The following is a 16,782-nucleotide window of genomic DNA, read 5'->3' as shown; positions in this document are numbered from 1 at the left end:
AATATTGGTTTTCTTTTAATTTGTTCTTGATTTGTGCACCAAACTGACCAGGTAATACTTAATGCCCAACTTTAATTGCCTCAAGGCCCATAATATAGGACTAGATTTTTCTGACAATCTGGTAATTTAGTAAATTCAATTTCTGAATTTGCCACGATGGGATTGGAACTCTTTTTTAAAATAATTTAGAATACACAATTCATTTTTTCCAATTAAGGGGCAATTTAATGTGGCCAATCCACCTACCCTGCACATCTTTGGGTTGTGGGGGCGAAACCCATGCAACCACGGGGAGAAATTGCAAACTCCACACGGACAGTGGACCCAGAGCTAGGGTCAAACCTGGGACCTCAGGGCCGTGAGGCAGCAGTGCTAATCACTGCGCCACCGTGATGCCTGAGATTTGAACTCATGACCCCAAATTATTAATCCAGTTCCTTAATCACTAGTTCTAATGTGTCTTACAAACTCTGCCTCCTCCCTCATGCCTGTACTAATATCACTGCATCACTCCTCTCAAAGCACTTATGGAACTCCTTATTTTTCCCTTCCTCCTGCAATCGAAAGACATTTGTACGGCTGAATGACACCTGCCTACTTGCTCTTCTCTATATTCACTGTGGTGTCCTGCCTTGGCCCTTCGCCCTGCTTTCTAAGTAATGATCACCTCGATGGGTTCGACGGTTCTGCTCAGGATCTCTTGGAGCACTGGAAGGTCATCGCGATGCATTGCAGTAACTTCTCCTTCCTTAAAGGCTGAGCTGAACCTGCCAGCTCTCCCGGCAATCTGCAGAGCCTGCGAAGTGGTTATCCTGTCCATCTCCTTCTCTCCCTTCTCATTTATACTGGGTTTCACCAGAGAATTGAAAATGATGCGTTTTATGCTCCTGAACAATAGAGAGATTATTGTGCAAACAGATTATTTAATGGAAAAGTAAGGCTTGAGTTACAATCATCTCCCCCCTGCCCAGTGATCCAGAGGGAGGCAGCTTCATAATACAGGGTACCAAACGATAGGGATGAAAATAAAACACAAATTAACAGGTTTCTACTTCTTACTGGGCTGTGCATGTGCCTATCTCAGCTGCTGGACTCAGTTCAACTGCCTTCAGCGGCTCACTCATAAAGGATGATCCAATAAAGTGTGATTCGATCAGGTATTTATCTTAAGAAGAGATGACAGCAAGGAAATTACTCTGTGAACTGTACCTCAGCATGAGTGACTGGGCAGAGGGGAAAGAACGGCAATAAGGTATGCGTATACTCACAGATTCAAACCCATCCCAATGGCATCAGTGGCGACCATGATCTTACAGGGATCTTCAGGATCATTGAATTTCTTTGCTTGAGCCAGCTTTGTTCCTAAGGTCAAGGACACAGACACCTTCAGTAAATCGGACCATGTCAATGGGTACATTCAGTGTAACTACCCAAACACCAGTGGCCCATGTCACTTAGAGAGTCATGTTTAGATTCTGGCGATTCGAGCTTTGATTCAGTATGCCACCAGAATCCAGAACCAATGGGGATCAGAGAAACAATGTTTCAGCAGAATCCAGCAGCAGTGGGGATCAGAGAAACAATGTTTCAGCAGAATCCAGAACCAGTGGGGATCAGAGAAACAATGTTTCAGCAGAATCCAGCAGCAGTGGGGATCAGAGAAACAATGTTTCAGTAGAATCCAGAACCAGTGGGGATCAGAGAAACAATGTTTCAGCAGAATCCAGCAGCAGTGGGGATCAGAGAAACAATGTTTCAGCAGAATCCAGCAGCAGTGGGGATCAGAGAAACAATGTTTCAGTAGAATCCAGAACCAGTGGGGATCAGAGAAACAATGTTTCAGCAGAATCCAGCAGCAGTGGGGATCAGAGAAACAATGTTTCAGCAGAATCCAGAACCAGTCGGATCAGAGAAACAATGTTCCAGCAGAATCCAGAAGCAGTGGGGATCAGAGAAACAATGTTCCAGCAGAATCCAGCAGCAGTAGGGATCAGAGAACAATGTTCCATATTAAGACCATAAGACCATGGGAGCAGAATTAGGCCACTCGGCCCATCGAGTCTGCTCCACCATTCAATCATGGCTGTCAGAGAAACAATGTTCCAGCAGAATGCAGCACCAGTGGAATCAAAGAAACAATGTTCCAGCAGAATCCAACACCAGTTGAGATCTTCCTGTGATTATAGATATCTCCCAGACATTTGGTGCTTATAGGAGTGGTGGAAGCAGAGACCCTCATAATATTTAAGAAGTATTTAGATGTGCGCTTGCAATCCCAAGGCATGATGTAGAGATGCCAATGTTGGACTGGGGTGGGCTCAGTAAGAAATCTTACAACACCAGGTTAAAGTCCAACAGGTTTGATCGAATCACTGGCTTTCGGAGCACAGCTCCTTCCTCAGGTAAAGGGATGCACACCGAAAGCTAGTAATTCGAAACAAACCTGTTGGACTTTAACCTGGGGTTGTAAGATTTCTGACAATCCCAAGGCAGATAAAGTTATGGGCCAAGTGCTGGAAAATTAGATTAGAATGGTTAGGTGGATATTTTTGACTGGCGCCGACACGATTAGCTGAAAGGCCTATTCTATGCTGTATGATTCTATTTCTCTATTCAATGTTCCTCAGACTGCTGTTCTCAAAGCATCCGGAGATACACAATCAAGTACAAAGTGCCTCCACATAGATGGAGAAACAATGTTCCAGCAGAATCCAGCAGCAGTGGGATCAGAGAAACTATGTTCCCTCAGAATCCAGCACTAGTGGGGATCAGAGTACAACCTCAACCTTTCTCTTGAGCAGCACTGACTCACATCAAAATCGACAATTTCACATTTTCTTTACTTATTCAATTCTGCTCTTTTATTTTGCTTTCAGTCAGCAGAACATCTGCTCCACGCACATCCTTTGTTTCTTTTCTTGCTCCATCACCTTTCCCTTTGGCCCTGAACGACATTCTGTCATTTAATTTCTCCTATCATAGATCTTTTTGTCCTTGTTACACCTACTCTTTGCTCAGAACCTATTACATTTCCAACTTCTTCGAATTCTCATGAAAGGTCATTGATGTGAAATGTTAACTCAGTTTCTCTCCCCACAGATGCTGGCAGACCTGCCAAGTATATCCAACATTTTCTGTTATTATTTCCATTTTTATTTTTTATTTGTGCTGCACTGAAGGAAGTTGCCAATTGGTGGGACTTTGGGTGCTGGTGTCACAATATGTGACAAAGATGATCACACTGGGGGTATGAAATCGTGACAAAGTACTACAGTCATACAGTGTCAGCTGTTGGGGGGTGGGAGGGAAGAGAAGAGAAAGCAGTTCCATAGCATCTGTTATGAAATATAAACGGATTTGCATGCAATCCATCATACGCACTTCCATTAACACGGTCAGTCTGAATTGTAAACAATTCCACACATCCTTCCGATCTGATTTTGTCCTGACTGTCTCCTACTCGAATTGGCTGTGGGTAAATAAATTCAAACAACTAACTGAACATCTGCAAATCAAGTGGACGTAGAAGCAATGATTCCTACAAATCTGGGTCTGGTTTAGCACAATGGGCTAAACAGCTGGCTTGTAATGCAGAACAAGGACAGCAGCGCGGGTTCAATTCCCGTATCGGCCTCCCCGAACAGGCGCCGGAATGTGGCGACTCGGGGCTTTTCACAGTAACTTCATTGAAGCCTACTTGTGACAATAAGCGATTATTATTATTATTAAATGACAGGCCCATCTTCTTGCGACTGTCTCTCTTACTAAGCACTATTTAAATATTGACACTTACGTTAATTCGCGGATAACACTAAGGTTGGTGGGGTGTCAGAAGATACGCAGGATACAGATATGTTGGGAGACTTGGGCAGAGAAATGGCAAATGGAGTTTGATCTGGACAAATGTGAGGCACTGCATTTTGGTAGGTCTAACATCGAGGGGAAATATACCATAAATGGCAAAACTCACAGGAATATAGAAAGTCAGAGAGATCTGGGCTTGCAGGTCTACAGGTCTTTGAAGGTGGCAACACAAGTGGACAAGGTAGTCAAGAAATCATACGGAATGCTTGCCTTCATTGGACGGGACATCGAGTATAAAAACTGGCAAGTCATGCTACAATTGTAGCATGACTTACCTTGGTAATGCCGCACTTGGAATATTGCGCACAATTCTCGTCACCACACTACTGGAAGGATGTGGAGGCTTTGGAGAGGGTGCAGAGGAGGTTTACCGGGATGTTGCCTGGTCTGGAGGGTGTTAGCTATGTGGAGAGGCTGAATAGGCTCGGACTATTTCCATTAGAAAGATGGAGGTTGAGGGGTGACCTGATAGAGGTCAACAAGATTATGAGGCGAAGGGCAGCATGGTGGCACAGTGGTTAGCATTGCTACCTCCGGCGCTGAGGACCCGGGTTCAAATCCTGGCCCTGGGTCACTGTACGTGTGGAGTTTGAACGTTCTCCCCGTGTCTGCGTGGGTTTCACCCCCACAACCCAAAAGATGTGCAGGATAAGTGGATTGGCAATGCTAAATTGCCCCTGAATTGGAAAAAATAACAATTTATTTTTAAAAAGATTATGAGGGGCATGGATTGAATGGATGGGCAGGCACTCTTTCCCAAGGTGGAGTGGTCAGTGGGGCAAAGTTTGAGGAGATGTGCGAGGCAGATTTTTTACACAGAGGTGGTGAGTGCCTGAAACGCGTTGCCAGGAGAGGTTGTGGAAGCAGATACATTAATGGCATTAAAAAGGCATGTTGACAACACATGGATAGGATGGATATAGAGGAATACGGCACAAGGAAGTGTTGAGGGTTTTGGCAAAGATTGGTATCATGACCAGTACAGGCTGTATTATTATTTGTTATGTTTGTTCTTTGTTGCAAGTTGCAGCTTTCTCTATGAACCCATCACCATCAGTTATGACTTAGTGGGCTCCCCCTCACCTCTTAAGACTTAAGATTGAGAGTTCAGATCGCACTTCAGGACTTAATGCACCAAAATCCAGACTGACACTGAGGGAGTGCTGCTCTGTCAGAGATGCTGTCTTGCAGATAAGATATTAAACCAAGTCTGCTCTCTGAGGCACCTCATTATCTCAAGTGTCCTAATCAATATATATCCCTCATTCAATATCACCAAATGATATCACATTATTGTTGGTGGGATTTCCTGGTAAGGTTGATTGCCACATTTCAATACTACAAGATTGACACAATACTTCATTGTCTGCAAACCCTCTGGGATGTCCTGAAGTTTGGAAAGGTGCTATATGAATGCAATTTCAATTCTATCCTCGTTTCACCACAGCTTCCCCACTGTCCCAGTCATGTTTTTCCCTACTATTGACTCACCCCGAGAAAATGACATTTGTTGCACTGTCATCTGTGACCTGAGAACCACTTCTGTATATGACTAAGGCAAGTGCTTTGAAGAACTCAATGCAAGTATGAAACAGTCCTGCAGTCACACATTAAGCCCACCAACACCCTGCACCCCCCCCCCCCCCCCCACCCCGCCGAATGCTCCATCCACATTCTGCCTCACAATCTGAGGTGATCCTCTCAGCATTACTGAACCACAGCACCCTCTATTTACAATACTATTTGCCTCCTGCCTACCTGGATCATTCTTTCCTACCATCTTCCAGTGGATTCTGGACTTTAAAGAAAAGTGCACAAAATTATTATACAGTTAAAGGAACATATAATAAGAACCAAGGCCAATATTTTTATCAATGAAAATATGATGCAAGATGAAGCTGAGTTTTATTACTACTTCCAGAACACCAGATGATATAGAATCTATTTGAGTTCAATGAATGCAAATGAAAGGGTCTAAAAAATTGTACATTACACAGAATAAAAAAGTGTTCTCTGACTCTCCATTAGAATCACAGGATATGCTACCAATTTGGTTTGCTGTAAATACCATAACACATGTGTATAACATTTGAGCAACACTTCATTTCCACTCAACAAATTTGTTCTCTTCCCACTTAATTGGACTGTTTTTCTGTCTCAGCTGACTCCAGCCTTCAGTTCCATTTTCTCAAGAGCCGTGGTGGAATCAGATAACCGAGTTAAAAAGCACCATTGTAGGTTTTACATGGAATATACATCCAGGAATAGGCCATTCGGACTAACCAGTCCATGCTAGTGTTGATGTTTCACTCGAGCCTCTTCCAAATGCAAATCTATCATCATGGTCCTCGAGTCCCTGCTCCTTCATGGTGCTTATCTAATATCCTCCCCACACAAGGAAATATTCCCTCGGTATCCACACTATCAAACCTCTCATTGTTTAACGCCCTTGATTCGGTCACCCATCAGCATTCTTTTTTCAAGATAGAAGAGACCCAGCCTATTATTCCTTTCCTGATATGTAAACCCACAAATTTCTAGTTTCATCTTTGTGAATCTTCTCTGCACACTCTCCAGCACCTCCATGTCCTTTTCATAACATGGTGATCGGAACTGCGAGCATACGTATTGCGGGCCAAATAACATTCAATATAGGTTTAGCAAACCATGCTCGAAAATTGTTACGTCACTCTGGGCAAACACAATTCCCACCCTGGACCCAGAGTTGCAACAATTAACAAACAATTCTTATAAACTTTAGCAAGATTTTGACCCTGGACTGCTCCAATGAGTCACAGGCACTAGATTTATAAGTAAAATATTTTGAAAAAGGTATTATTTACAACAGGCAAAAAGATGAATACATAATGATAAGAATGGAACACTGGTCTGCTAATCTAACTATACCTGAAACCCCGAGCCACCCTCCACCTAGGCATACACAGGACAGACAAGCAGTGAAGGGGGAGGGGAGAGGATTAAAAGTAACATGGATCAAGAGGTATAAGATGGTTCTTTGCTGCCAACAAAGTGGCCTTTGTAGCCGGCAAACTCCCTGCAGGCTGTGGAAAGAGAGACAGAGAGAGAGAGAGAGAGAGGGATTGATTGAAAACTGCCTCATGCTTGGATCTCTTCACAGAACTCAGAACAAAATGGAGCTCTTCACATGACCTACCTTTCTTCCGGAAGGTTCTGAATGGCAAAACTTGACCTCTTCTTGGGGAATAAGCAAGGGCAAATGGCAGAAATGTTAGTGAGGGATCACTTTGGTACCAGTGACCATAATTTTATTAGTTTTAAGATACTATGGAGAATGATAAGTCTGGCCCAAAAATTAAAATTCTAAATTGGGGAAGGCTAATTTTGATGGTATTGGACAGGAACTTTCAAAAGTTGATTGGGGTGTTTGTTAGCAGGCAAAGCAACGGCTGGTAAGTGGGAGACTTTCAAAAGCTTGTTAACCAGAGTTCAGGGTAAGTACATTTCTTTTAGAGTGAATGGCAAAGCTGGTCGAAGTAGGGGACCTGGATGACTCGGCATATTGAGACCCTGGTCAAAAGGAAGAAAGAGGCATATGACATAAATAGGCAGCTGGGATCAAGTGGATCCCTTGAAGAGTTTAGAGGATGTCGGAGTAGAGTTAAGAGAGAAATCAGGAGGGCAAAAAGGGGACACGAGATTGCTTTGGCAGATAAGGCAAAGGAGAATCCAAAAAGCTTCTACAAATACATAAAGGGCAAAAGAGTAACGAGGGAGAGAGTAGGGCCTCTTAAGGATCTACAAGGTTATCTATGTGCGGATTCACAAGAGATGGATGAGATCCTAAATGATTATTTCTCATCAATATTTATTGTTGAGAAAGGCATGGATATTAGGGAACATGGGGAAATAAATAGTGATGTCTTGAGGAGTGTACATATTACAGAAAAGGAGGTGCTGGAAGTCTTAAAGCGCATCAAGGTAGATAAATCCCCTGGTTCTGATGAAATGGATTCCAGTATGTTGTGGAAGGCTCAGGAGGAAATTGCGGGTCCCCTGGCAGAGATATTTGAATTGTCAACAGCCGCAGGTAAGGTGCCTGAAGATTGGAGGGTAGCAAATCTTGAGCCTTTGTTTAAAAAGGACCGCAGGGAAAAGCCTGGGAACTACAGACCCGTGAGTCTAACATCTGTGGTGGGTAAGTTGCTAGAAGGTATTTTGAGATTTAGAATCTACATGCATTTAGAGAGGCAGAAACTGGTTAGGGACAGATAGCATGGCTTTGTGAGTAGAGAATCATGGGGGCGATTCTCCGATATTGGGCTCAAAAGTTTGCGCCGTCGTGAACACCATCGCGTTTCACGACGCGCGACCCGGGCCCGGTTCTGAACAGGGGGCCAGCATGGCACTGGAGCGGTTCACGCCGCTCCAGCCTCCTCTCGCGGTGCCAAATGGGCGCCGCGCCAACCCGCGCATGCGTAGTTGGGCCAGCTCAATCCTGCGCATGCGCAGTTGGGCCAGCTCAATCCTGCGCATGCGCAGTTGGCCGCGCCATCCTGCGCATGCAGGACTTCTTTAGCGCGCCAGCCCCGACTCAAGATGGAGTCGGTGTTCAGGGGCCGGCCGCGGCAGAAAATAGGCCCGGGGGGGGGAAGAGAGGCCGGCCCGCCGATTGGTGGGCCCCGATCGCGGGCCAGACTCCATCGGAGGCCCCCATGGTGAAGGAGCCCCCCCTCACAGGCCGCCCACCGACCATTCCCGCAGAGTTCCCGCCAGCCGTGACCAGGGGTGAACGGCGCCGGCGGGACTGTTATATCTGCGCGGGCGCTCGGCCCAAATGGGCCGGAGAATCGCCGGCCCTGCGGATTCCAGCGGCCCGCGCCACGCCGGCGCAAATGGCGCCGATTCTCTGCACCTCGGAGAATCATGCGCCGGCATCGGGGCGCCGTGGCGCGGTTGCGGCAATTCTCCGGCGGGGTGCTCGGAGAATCGCCCCCCATGTCTCACAAATTTGATTGAGATTTTTGACAGGGTAACCAAGAAGGTAGATGAGGGCAGTGCAGTCGATGTTGTCCACATAAACTTTAATAAGGCCTTTGACAAGATCCTGCATGGTTGGTTGTTGCATAAGGTTAAATCTCACGGAATCCAGGGTGACGTAGCCAACTGGATACAAAATTGGCTTGGCAACAGAAGACAAAGGTTGGTTGTAGAGGGTTATTTTTCAAACGAGAGGCCTGTGACCAGCGGTGTGCCTCAGGGATCAGTGCTGGGTCCACTGTTATTTGTTATTTATATTAATGATTTGGATGAGAATTTAAGAGGCATGGTGAGCAAGTTTGCAGATGACACCAAGATTGGTGGCATGGTGGACAGTGAAGAAGGTTATCTAGGATTGCAACGCGATCTTGATCAATTGGGCCGATGAATGGCAGATGGAGTTTAATTTAGATAAATGTGAGATAATGCATTTTGGTAGATCGAATCAGGGCAGGACCTACACAGTTAATGGTAGGGCGTTGGGGAGAGTTACAGAACAAAGAGATCTAGGAGTACAGTTCAAAATGGAGTCACAGGTGGACAGGGTGGTGAAAAAGACATTTGGCATGTTTCGGTTTCATTGGTCAGAACATTGAATACAGGAGTTGGGACGTCTTGCTGAAGTTGTATAAGATATTAGTACGGCCACACTTGGAATACTGTGTACAGTTCTGGTCACCCTATTATTGAAAGGATATTATTAAACTAGAAAGAGTGCAGAAAAGATTTACTAGGATGTTACCGGGACTTGGTGGTTCGAGTTATAAGGAGAGGCTGGATAGACTGGGACTTTTTTCCCTGGAGCGTAGGAGGCTTAGGGGTGATCTTATAGAGGTCTATGAAATAATGAGGGGCATAGATAGGTAGATAGTCAACATTTTTTCCCAAAGGTAGGGGAGTCTAAAACTATCGGGCATAGGTTTAAGGTGAGAGGGGAGAGATTCAGAAGGGCCCAGAGGGGCAATTTCTTCACTCAGAGGGTAGTGAGTGTCTGGAATGTGCTGCCAGAGGTAGTAGTAGAGGCGGGTACAATTGTGTCTTTTAAAAAGCATTTAGATAGTTACATGGGTAAGATGGGTATAGAGGGTTATTGGCCAAGTGCGGGCAACTGGGACTAGCTTAATGGTAAAAACTGGGCGGCATGGACTGGTTGGGCCGAAGGGCCTGTTTCCATGCTGTAAACTTCTATGATTCTATATGTCACCTGGGTTTTGTTGATTGTTACATGTTAAATGTTTTCAGTACTGACAGCATGATTGAAAAATATATAGACAGAAAGAAATATTTTCTGAATTACTATGTGCTTTCATTTTCATGATTAATTACTGATGTTGCACTGCTCGAGTCTAAAATGCTGCGGTCATTTTCACTTGGCAAGTAACTGTTTTGAGTCCATGACAATTTAACATGCTTATTTCCCTCAAACAACTCTATGCTGGATAAAAATTCAGTGGTATTCAAGATTGCTTAAATGCAGGATGAAAATGAAACAAAATGAAAATTGCTTATTGTCACAAGTAGGCTTCAATGAAGTTACTGTGAAAAGCCCCCAGTCGCCACATTCCGGCGCCTGTTCGGGGAGGCCGGTACGGGAATTGAACCGCATTTGGAGTATTGCGTACTGAGGTTTCAAAACATTTCCAACCAATGGTTAATTCATAGCAATATCGAGTCAATCAGTATCATGAAGTCAACAAGTTTTCCAGATTTTTGCCAATCTTTGAACAGAGGCTTCATTATAACCAAGACTGATCCTGCTTTTGAGATTTTTACTGCTGCAATGGAGATTGAGCTGAACAAATCTTCATTACTCGCTAAAAACAGGGAATAAGTGACGTTTATACACGTTAGACATAATCCTTGACCTAAAGATTGAATTTCTATCCCTCACCATCTCTCACTCGGAGAACATTAGGCAAGGTTCCCAAACTGGTGGCAAATGTCTGGTATTTCACACTGTAGAGGGAAGGGGAGTGTAGCTGCAGTTGAGACAGTTCTCAACTTTGTAAACTGTGGGGCTGAAGGTAGGGCCTGGAGTTGAGGGGAGGCAGGGCCCAGAGTTTGTGGGGAAGGAGTGGCAAGGCTCAGAGCTTGGTGGAGTGGGGGACCAGGGTAGGGGGTGTAGGGCTCAGAATGTGAGGGGGAGGGTAGAACCAGTGGTGTAGTGCTGCTGGAGCTCACCAGAGCAGTACTCCAGCACATCCAACCAGGGTCCAGAAGAGGTGGGGTGCCAGACAATTCAAATGGCATGGAGGCTGGAGGAGCCGGGCTCGGTGTTTTAAATGCTGTTCTTGTTACCCACAATGAACAGCTAGAGCTTAGAGCCTGACAGGCTGTCAATTAGAAGATTAATTTATTCACAGAGCGAGTATCTACTGTTTTATAATGGAAGGAGTTTCCCCACTTGCTCCACCCTTTTTTGGGTGACTCGGCTACAGTGTCAAGTATGAAAGAACTTGTAGGAACTTCCGGTTGCGGCCATGCCCGGGTAGGTCGCACATTCGGCAGCTCCCACCGAGATCGGACATTTGGGCCCGTTAACGGACCTTTAGCTACACTTTGGCGGCGATCCCCGATGGAGCAGTAAACGTTGGTGAGGCTCCCCCCAGCGCTGTATGGAGTGGTCCAGGAGTGGGGCAGTAAAGAAGGCTGGATCGGTGAAGCGAGAGAACGGGGTGCGAAACGACAAAATGGCAGCCAGCGCGGACCAGGAGGCGTGGGCCCAGTGGTCGCGGGAGCAGCAGGAGTTCCTGAGAAGCTGCTTCACAGAGTTCAAGACGGAGATGCTGGCCCCTATGAAGGTTTCCATGGAAAGGTTGGTGGAGACTCAGTAGATGCAGGAGAAGGTGACAAAAGAGGTGGAAAAAAAGGTCGTTGAAAATGAGGATGAGATCTTGGGCCTAGTGGTCAGGGTGGAGGCGCACGAGGCTCTGCACAAAAGATGGCAGGAGAAACTGGAAGACCTTGAAAATAGGTCGAGGAGGCAGAACCTGCGAATTCTCGGCCTCTCCGAAGATGCGGAGGGGTCGAATGCGAGCGCATTTGTGACCACGATGCTGGGGTCACTGACGAGCGCGGGGGCCTTCCCGTGGCCCCTGGAACTGGACGGGGCCGCACAGAGTCCTGGCAAGGAAGCCTAGGGCGAACGAACCGCCGAGGGCTATGGTGATAAGATTCCACCGCTTCACAGACAAGGAATGTGTCGTGCAGTGGGCAAAGAAGGAGCAAAGCAGTAAATGGGAGAGCTGTGAGATTCGAATTTACCAGGACTGGGGAGCAGATCTGGCTAAGACCATAAGACCATAAGACACAGGAGCGGAAGTAAGGCCATTCGATCCATCGAGTCCACTCCACCATTCATTCATGGCTGATTTCAACTCCATTTATCCGCTCTCTCTCCATAGCCCTTAATTCCTCGAGCGTGCGGGATTCAACCGGGCCAAGATGACCCTCCACTACAAAGGGGTGAAGTTCGGGCTGCTACATCCGGCGAGGCTGTGGGTCACGTACCAAGGCCGGCACCACTACTTTGATACGCTGGACGAGGCATAGACATTCATTAAGAATGAGAAGTTGGACTTGAACTAATGGGCAGCTGCACATTGTTGGAACGCCCAGGTGAAGAGGTGTAACCGGGCGCTGTCCTAATGTAAGATTGGAAACAGAGTGTAAGTTGTATGGGGGCTGGGAAGGCGGCAGGCGAGGGCTATGTTATGTTGGTTTGCCCCGTTCTCTCTTTGTTTTTGCCCTCGGGTCCTTTGCCAGCTCTCTGCTTTTGCGGAGCCACGCCACAGAAGGGGGAGAGGGGCCCGTCAGTTAGGGCAGCTCGCCAGGTGGGTGGGAGTAGTTCGTTGTTCGGGGCAACGCCCGGAGTTTGTTCGTTGTTCTCTTATTTTTTCCTTTCATTTTTTTCCTCTTCTTGTTACACGGGAAGAATGGGTTGGCTCTCTCTCTCTTACCCTGTGGGGGAGGCGAGTTTGGGGGCCGCAGAAGGAGACAACAGTAGGATTGGAGGTAGAGGCCGGAGCGGCCGGGGTCAGCTGACTTACGGAAGTGCAATGGGGGGAGAGTTAGTGTTAAGCAGGGGCTTGACATGGGGGATTTGGATTGAGCAGTTTGGGAGGGGGGGGGGATGCTGCTTTGCTGGCTGAAGGGGAACCAACTTTCGGGAACAAATGGAGAGTCGGGACGGAGAGCCTCCGGCAGGAGGGCTTGAGTGAGCGGGGGGTGCGGGCACGTGGCTGGGCGAAAAAAGGAGATGGCTAGTCAGCAGGGGGGGGGGGGGGGGGGGGGGGTCAACCCCTCGACTAGGCTGATCACATGGAATGTAAGGGGCCTAAACGGGCCGGTCAAGAAGGCACTTAAAGGGATTAAAGTGTTCTCGCACTTAAAGGGATTAAAGGCAGACGTAGCCATGCTACAGGAGTCGCACTTAAAACTCCCTGATCAAACTAGACTGAGGAAGGGATGGGTGGGCCAGGGACTCGGGGTTGGATGCAAAGACCAGGGGGGGTCGCAATCCTGGTAAGCAAACGGGTGGCATTTGAGGCGGGAAGTATTGTGGCGGACAAAGGGGGCAGGTACATTATGGTGAGTGGTAAGCTACAGGGGGGCCCGGGTGGTACAAGTGAACATTTGTGCCCCGAATTGGGATGACGCGGAATTCATGAAGCGCACGCTGAGTAAAATACTGGACTTGGAGTCAAACAATTTGATAATGGGAGGGGGACTTCAACACAGTCCTGGAACCGGCTCTGGACCGGTCTAAGTGCAGGTCGGGGAGGAAGCCGGCAGCGGCCAAGATCCTGAGGGGTTTCATGGACCAGATGGGGGAGTGGATCCGTGGAGTTTTGCTCGGCCAAGGGCGAAGAAGTTCTCTTTCTTCTCTCACGTGCATAAAGTGTACTCTCGGATTGATTTTTTTGTGTTGAGCAGGGCGCGAATCCCAGCGGTGGAGGGGGTAGAGTACTCGGCCATTGCGGTCTCGGACCATGCTCCGCACTGGGCGGACTTGAGACTGGGAGCGGAGAGAGGGCAGCGCCCTCTCTGGAGATTGGAGACTGTTGGCAGACGAGGAGGTTTGTGGGCGGATTAGGAGGAGCATCCAAAACTATGTGACAACAAACGATACGGGAGAGGTAACAGTGACTACGGTCTGGGAGGCAGTTATCAGAGGGGAGTTAATCTCTATCAGGTCCCACAGAGAGAAGAAGGATAGGGCGGAGAGGGAGAGGTTAGTGAGAGAGATACTCAGGGTAGACAGATGGTACGCGGAGACCCCCGAGGAGGGGCTGCTACAGGAGCGCCGGAGTTTGCAGGCGGAGTTTGACTTGTTGACCACAGGGAAAGCAGAGGCACAGCTGAGGAAGGTGAAAGGGGCAGTATATGAGTATGGGGAGAAAGCGAGCAGGATGCTGGCGCACCAACTTCGAAGGAGGGAGGCGGCCAGGGAAATTGGGGGAGTTAGGGATGGTCCTGAGACCGGAAGAGATCAACAAAGTCTTCAAGGAGTTCTACTGCAAGCTGTATGAGTCAGAGCCCCTGGAGGGGAGGGATGGGATGAAGCAATTTATGGACCGATTGAGGGTGGACGAGGAGCTGGAGGAGGAATTGGGGGCACCAATTGAGTTGGAGGAGATAGTTAAGGGCTTGGAGAATATGCAGTCGGGCAAGGCCCCGGGACCGGACGGTTACCCTGTAGAATTCTACAAGAAACTCTCGGAGCTGCTGAGCCCACTCCTGCCAAGAACCTTTAACGAGGCCAAGGAGAGGGGAACCCGCCCCCCGTCGATGTCGCGGGCTTCGATCTCGCTCATTCTTAGGTGGGACAAGGATCCGTTGCAGTGTGGGTCCGACAGGCCGATATCGCTCCGAAATGTAGATGCCAAACTGCTGGCTAAGATCTTGGCCACCAGAATAGAGGACTGTGTGCCGGGGGTGATTGACGAGGATCAGACAGGAACCCAAGTCAAGGGCAGGCAATTGAACACGAACGTGCGGAGGCTCCTAAACAGTATTAGGATGCCCTCAGAAGGAGGGGACACAGAAGTAGTGGCTGCAATGGATGCAGAGAAAGCCTTTGATCGGGTGGAGTGGGAGTACCTGTGGGAAGTGTTAAATAGATTTGGATTTGGTGAGGAATATATAGGATGGGTCAAACTACTGTACTAGGCCCGTGGCAAGTGTGTCCACGAACCGACTGAGGTTGGAGTATTTACGGCTGCACCGAGGGACGAGGCAGGGATGCCCCCTGTCCCCGCTGCTATTTGCCCTGGCAATTGAGCCATTGGCCATGGCGTTGAGGACGTCAAGAAATTGGGGGGGGCATCGTGTTTTGCTCTACGCAGACGACCTGCTCCTGTATATTCCGGACCCGCTAGAGGGGATGGGGGACGTCATGCGGATCCTAAAGGACTTTGGGAGTTTCTCGGGGTACAAGTTGAACGTGGGGAAAAGCGAGCTATTTGTGATCCATGCGAGGGGCCAGGAGGAGAGACTGGGGGAGCTCCCGCTCAAGAGGGCGGAGAGGAGCTTTCGGTACCTGGGTATACAGGTGGCTAGGAATTGGGATGCCCGACACAAGCTCAATCTATCTCGACTGGTAGTGCAGATGGAGGGAGGCTTCAAAAGGTGGGACATGCTCCCGCTTTCCCTGGCGGGTAGGGTGCAGTGCGTGAAAATGACAGTCCTTCCCAGGTTTCTGTTCGTCTTCCAGTTCCTTCCCATCTTCATCCTTCTTCAAGAGGGTGAACAGGGTTATCACGGGATTTGTGTGGGCAAACAAGACCCCGCGAGTTAAAAGGCTGTTCTTAGAACGCAGCTGGGGGGTAGGAGGGCTGGCGCTGCCGAACTTCTGCAGTTATTACTGGGCGGCTAATATAGCGATGATTAGGAAATGGGTAATGGACGAGGGGGCGGCATGGAAGCGGCTAGAGGCAGCGTCATGTGAGGACACCAGCTCAGGGGCACTGATAATGCAGAAGTAGTGGCTGCAATGGTTCTCGCCGGCACGGTACACCACTAGCCCGGTGGTGACGGCGGCACGGAGGATCTGGGGTCAGTGGAGAAGGCACAGGAGGAAGGAAGGGGCCTCAGTCTGGACCCCGATACGGCATAATCATAGATTTGTTCCGGGCAAGATAGATGGAGGGTTTCAAAGTTGGTATCAAGAGGATGGTCACCTGTTTATAGATGGGACTTTTCCTAGCCTGAAGGTGCTAGAGGAGAAATTTAGTCTGCCCCCGGGGAATGCCTTTAGATACCTCCAAGTCTATGCTTTTCTGAAGAAACAGGTGGTGGCATTCCCACTATTACCCCCCTCCCCCCGCCGCAGGATACACGACAGGGTGGTCTCTGACATCTGGGTAGGGGAGGGGAAGGTGTCGGACAGATACCAAGAACTGCAGGAGGCAGAGGAAGTCTCGGCGGAGGAGCTGAAGGGCAAGTGGGAGGAGGAGCTGGGCGAGAAGCTGGATGAGGGCCTGTGGGCTGATGCCCTCGGCAGGGTTAATTCCTCCTCATCTTGTGCCAGGCTTAGCCTAATTCAGTTTAAGGTGGTCCACCGGGCACACATGACGACAGCGAGAATGAGCAAGTTATTTGGGGTGGAGGACAGGTGTGCGAGATGCTCAGGGAGCCCAGCAAACCATGTCCATATGTTCTGGGCATGCCGGCGCATAAAGAATTCTGACAGGGCTTTGCAAAGGCTATGTCCAAGGTCCTGGACGCTCGGGTAAAGCCGAGTCCGGAGATAGTGATATTTGGGGTGTCCGGGAGTGCAGGAAGCGAAGGAGGCTGACATCCTGGCCTTTTGTCTCCCTGGTAGCCTGGAGACGGGTCTTGTTAATGTGGGGGGGGGGGGGGGGGGGAACTGTCGATGGAAGGTATACTCTTCTTTTG

General features: G+C 48.5%; 1 protein-coding gene across 2 annotated transcripts in view; it reads right to left on the bottom strand.

Moving 5' to 3' along the window:
• The window catches only part of supv3l1 (SUV3-like helicase), a 287,161-nt gene that overhangs the window by 115,572 nt on the left and 154,807 nt on the right, over positions 1-16,782 (bottom strand). For both annotated transcript variants that reach the window (XM_072478761.1, XM_072478762.1), the window contains 2 exons: positions 1,269-1,362; positions 668-887 (listed from right to left, as the gene is read on the bottom strand). In XM_072478761.1, coding sequence (XP_072334862.1) covers positions 668-887; positions 1,269-1,362 — 314 coding nt within the window. The remainder of the gene's footprint in view (positions 1-667; positions 888-1,268; positions 1,363-16,782) is intronic.

The sequence above is a fragment of the Scyliorhinus torazame genome, chromosome 16 (genome assembly GCF_047496885.1).
Source record: "Scyliorhinus torazame isolate Kashiwa2021f chromosome 16, sScyTor2.1, whole genome shotgun sequence".
NCBI classification, from domain to species: domain Eukaryota; kingdom Metazoa; phylum Chordata; class Chondrichthyes; order Carcharhiniformes; family Scyliorhinidae; genus Scyliorhinus; species Scyliorhinus torazame.
This window is presented reverse-complemented; position numbering and strand designations above follow the sequence as displayed.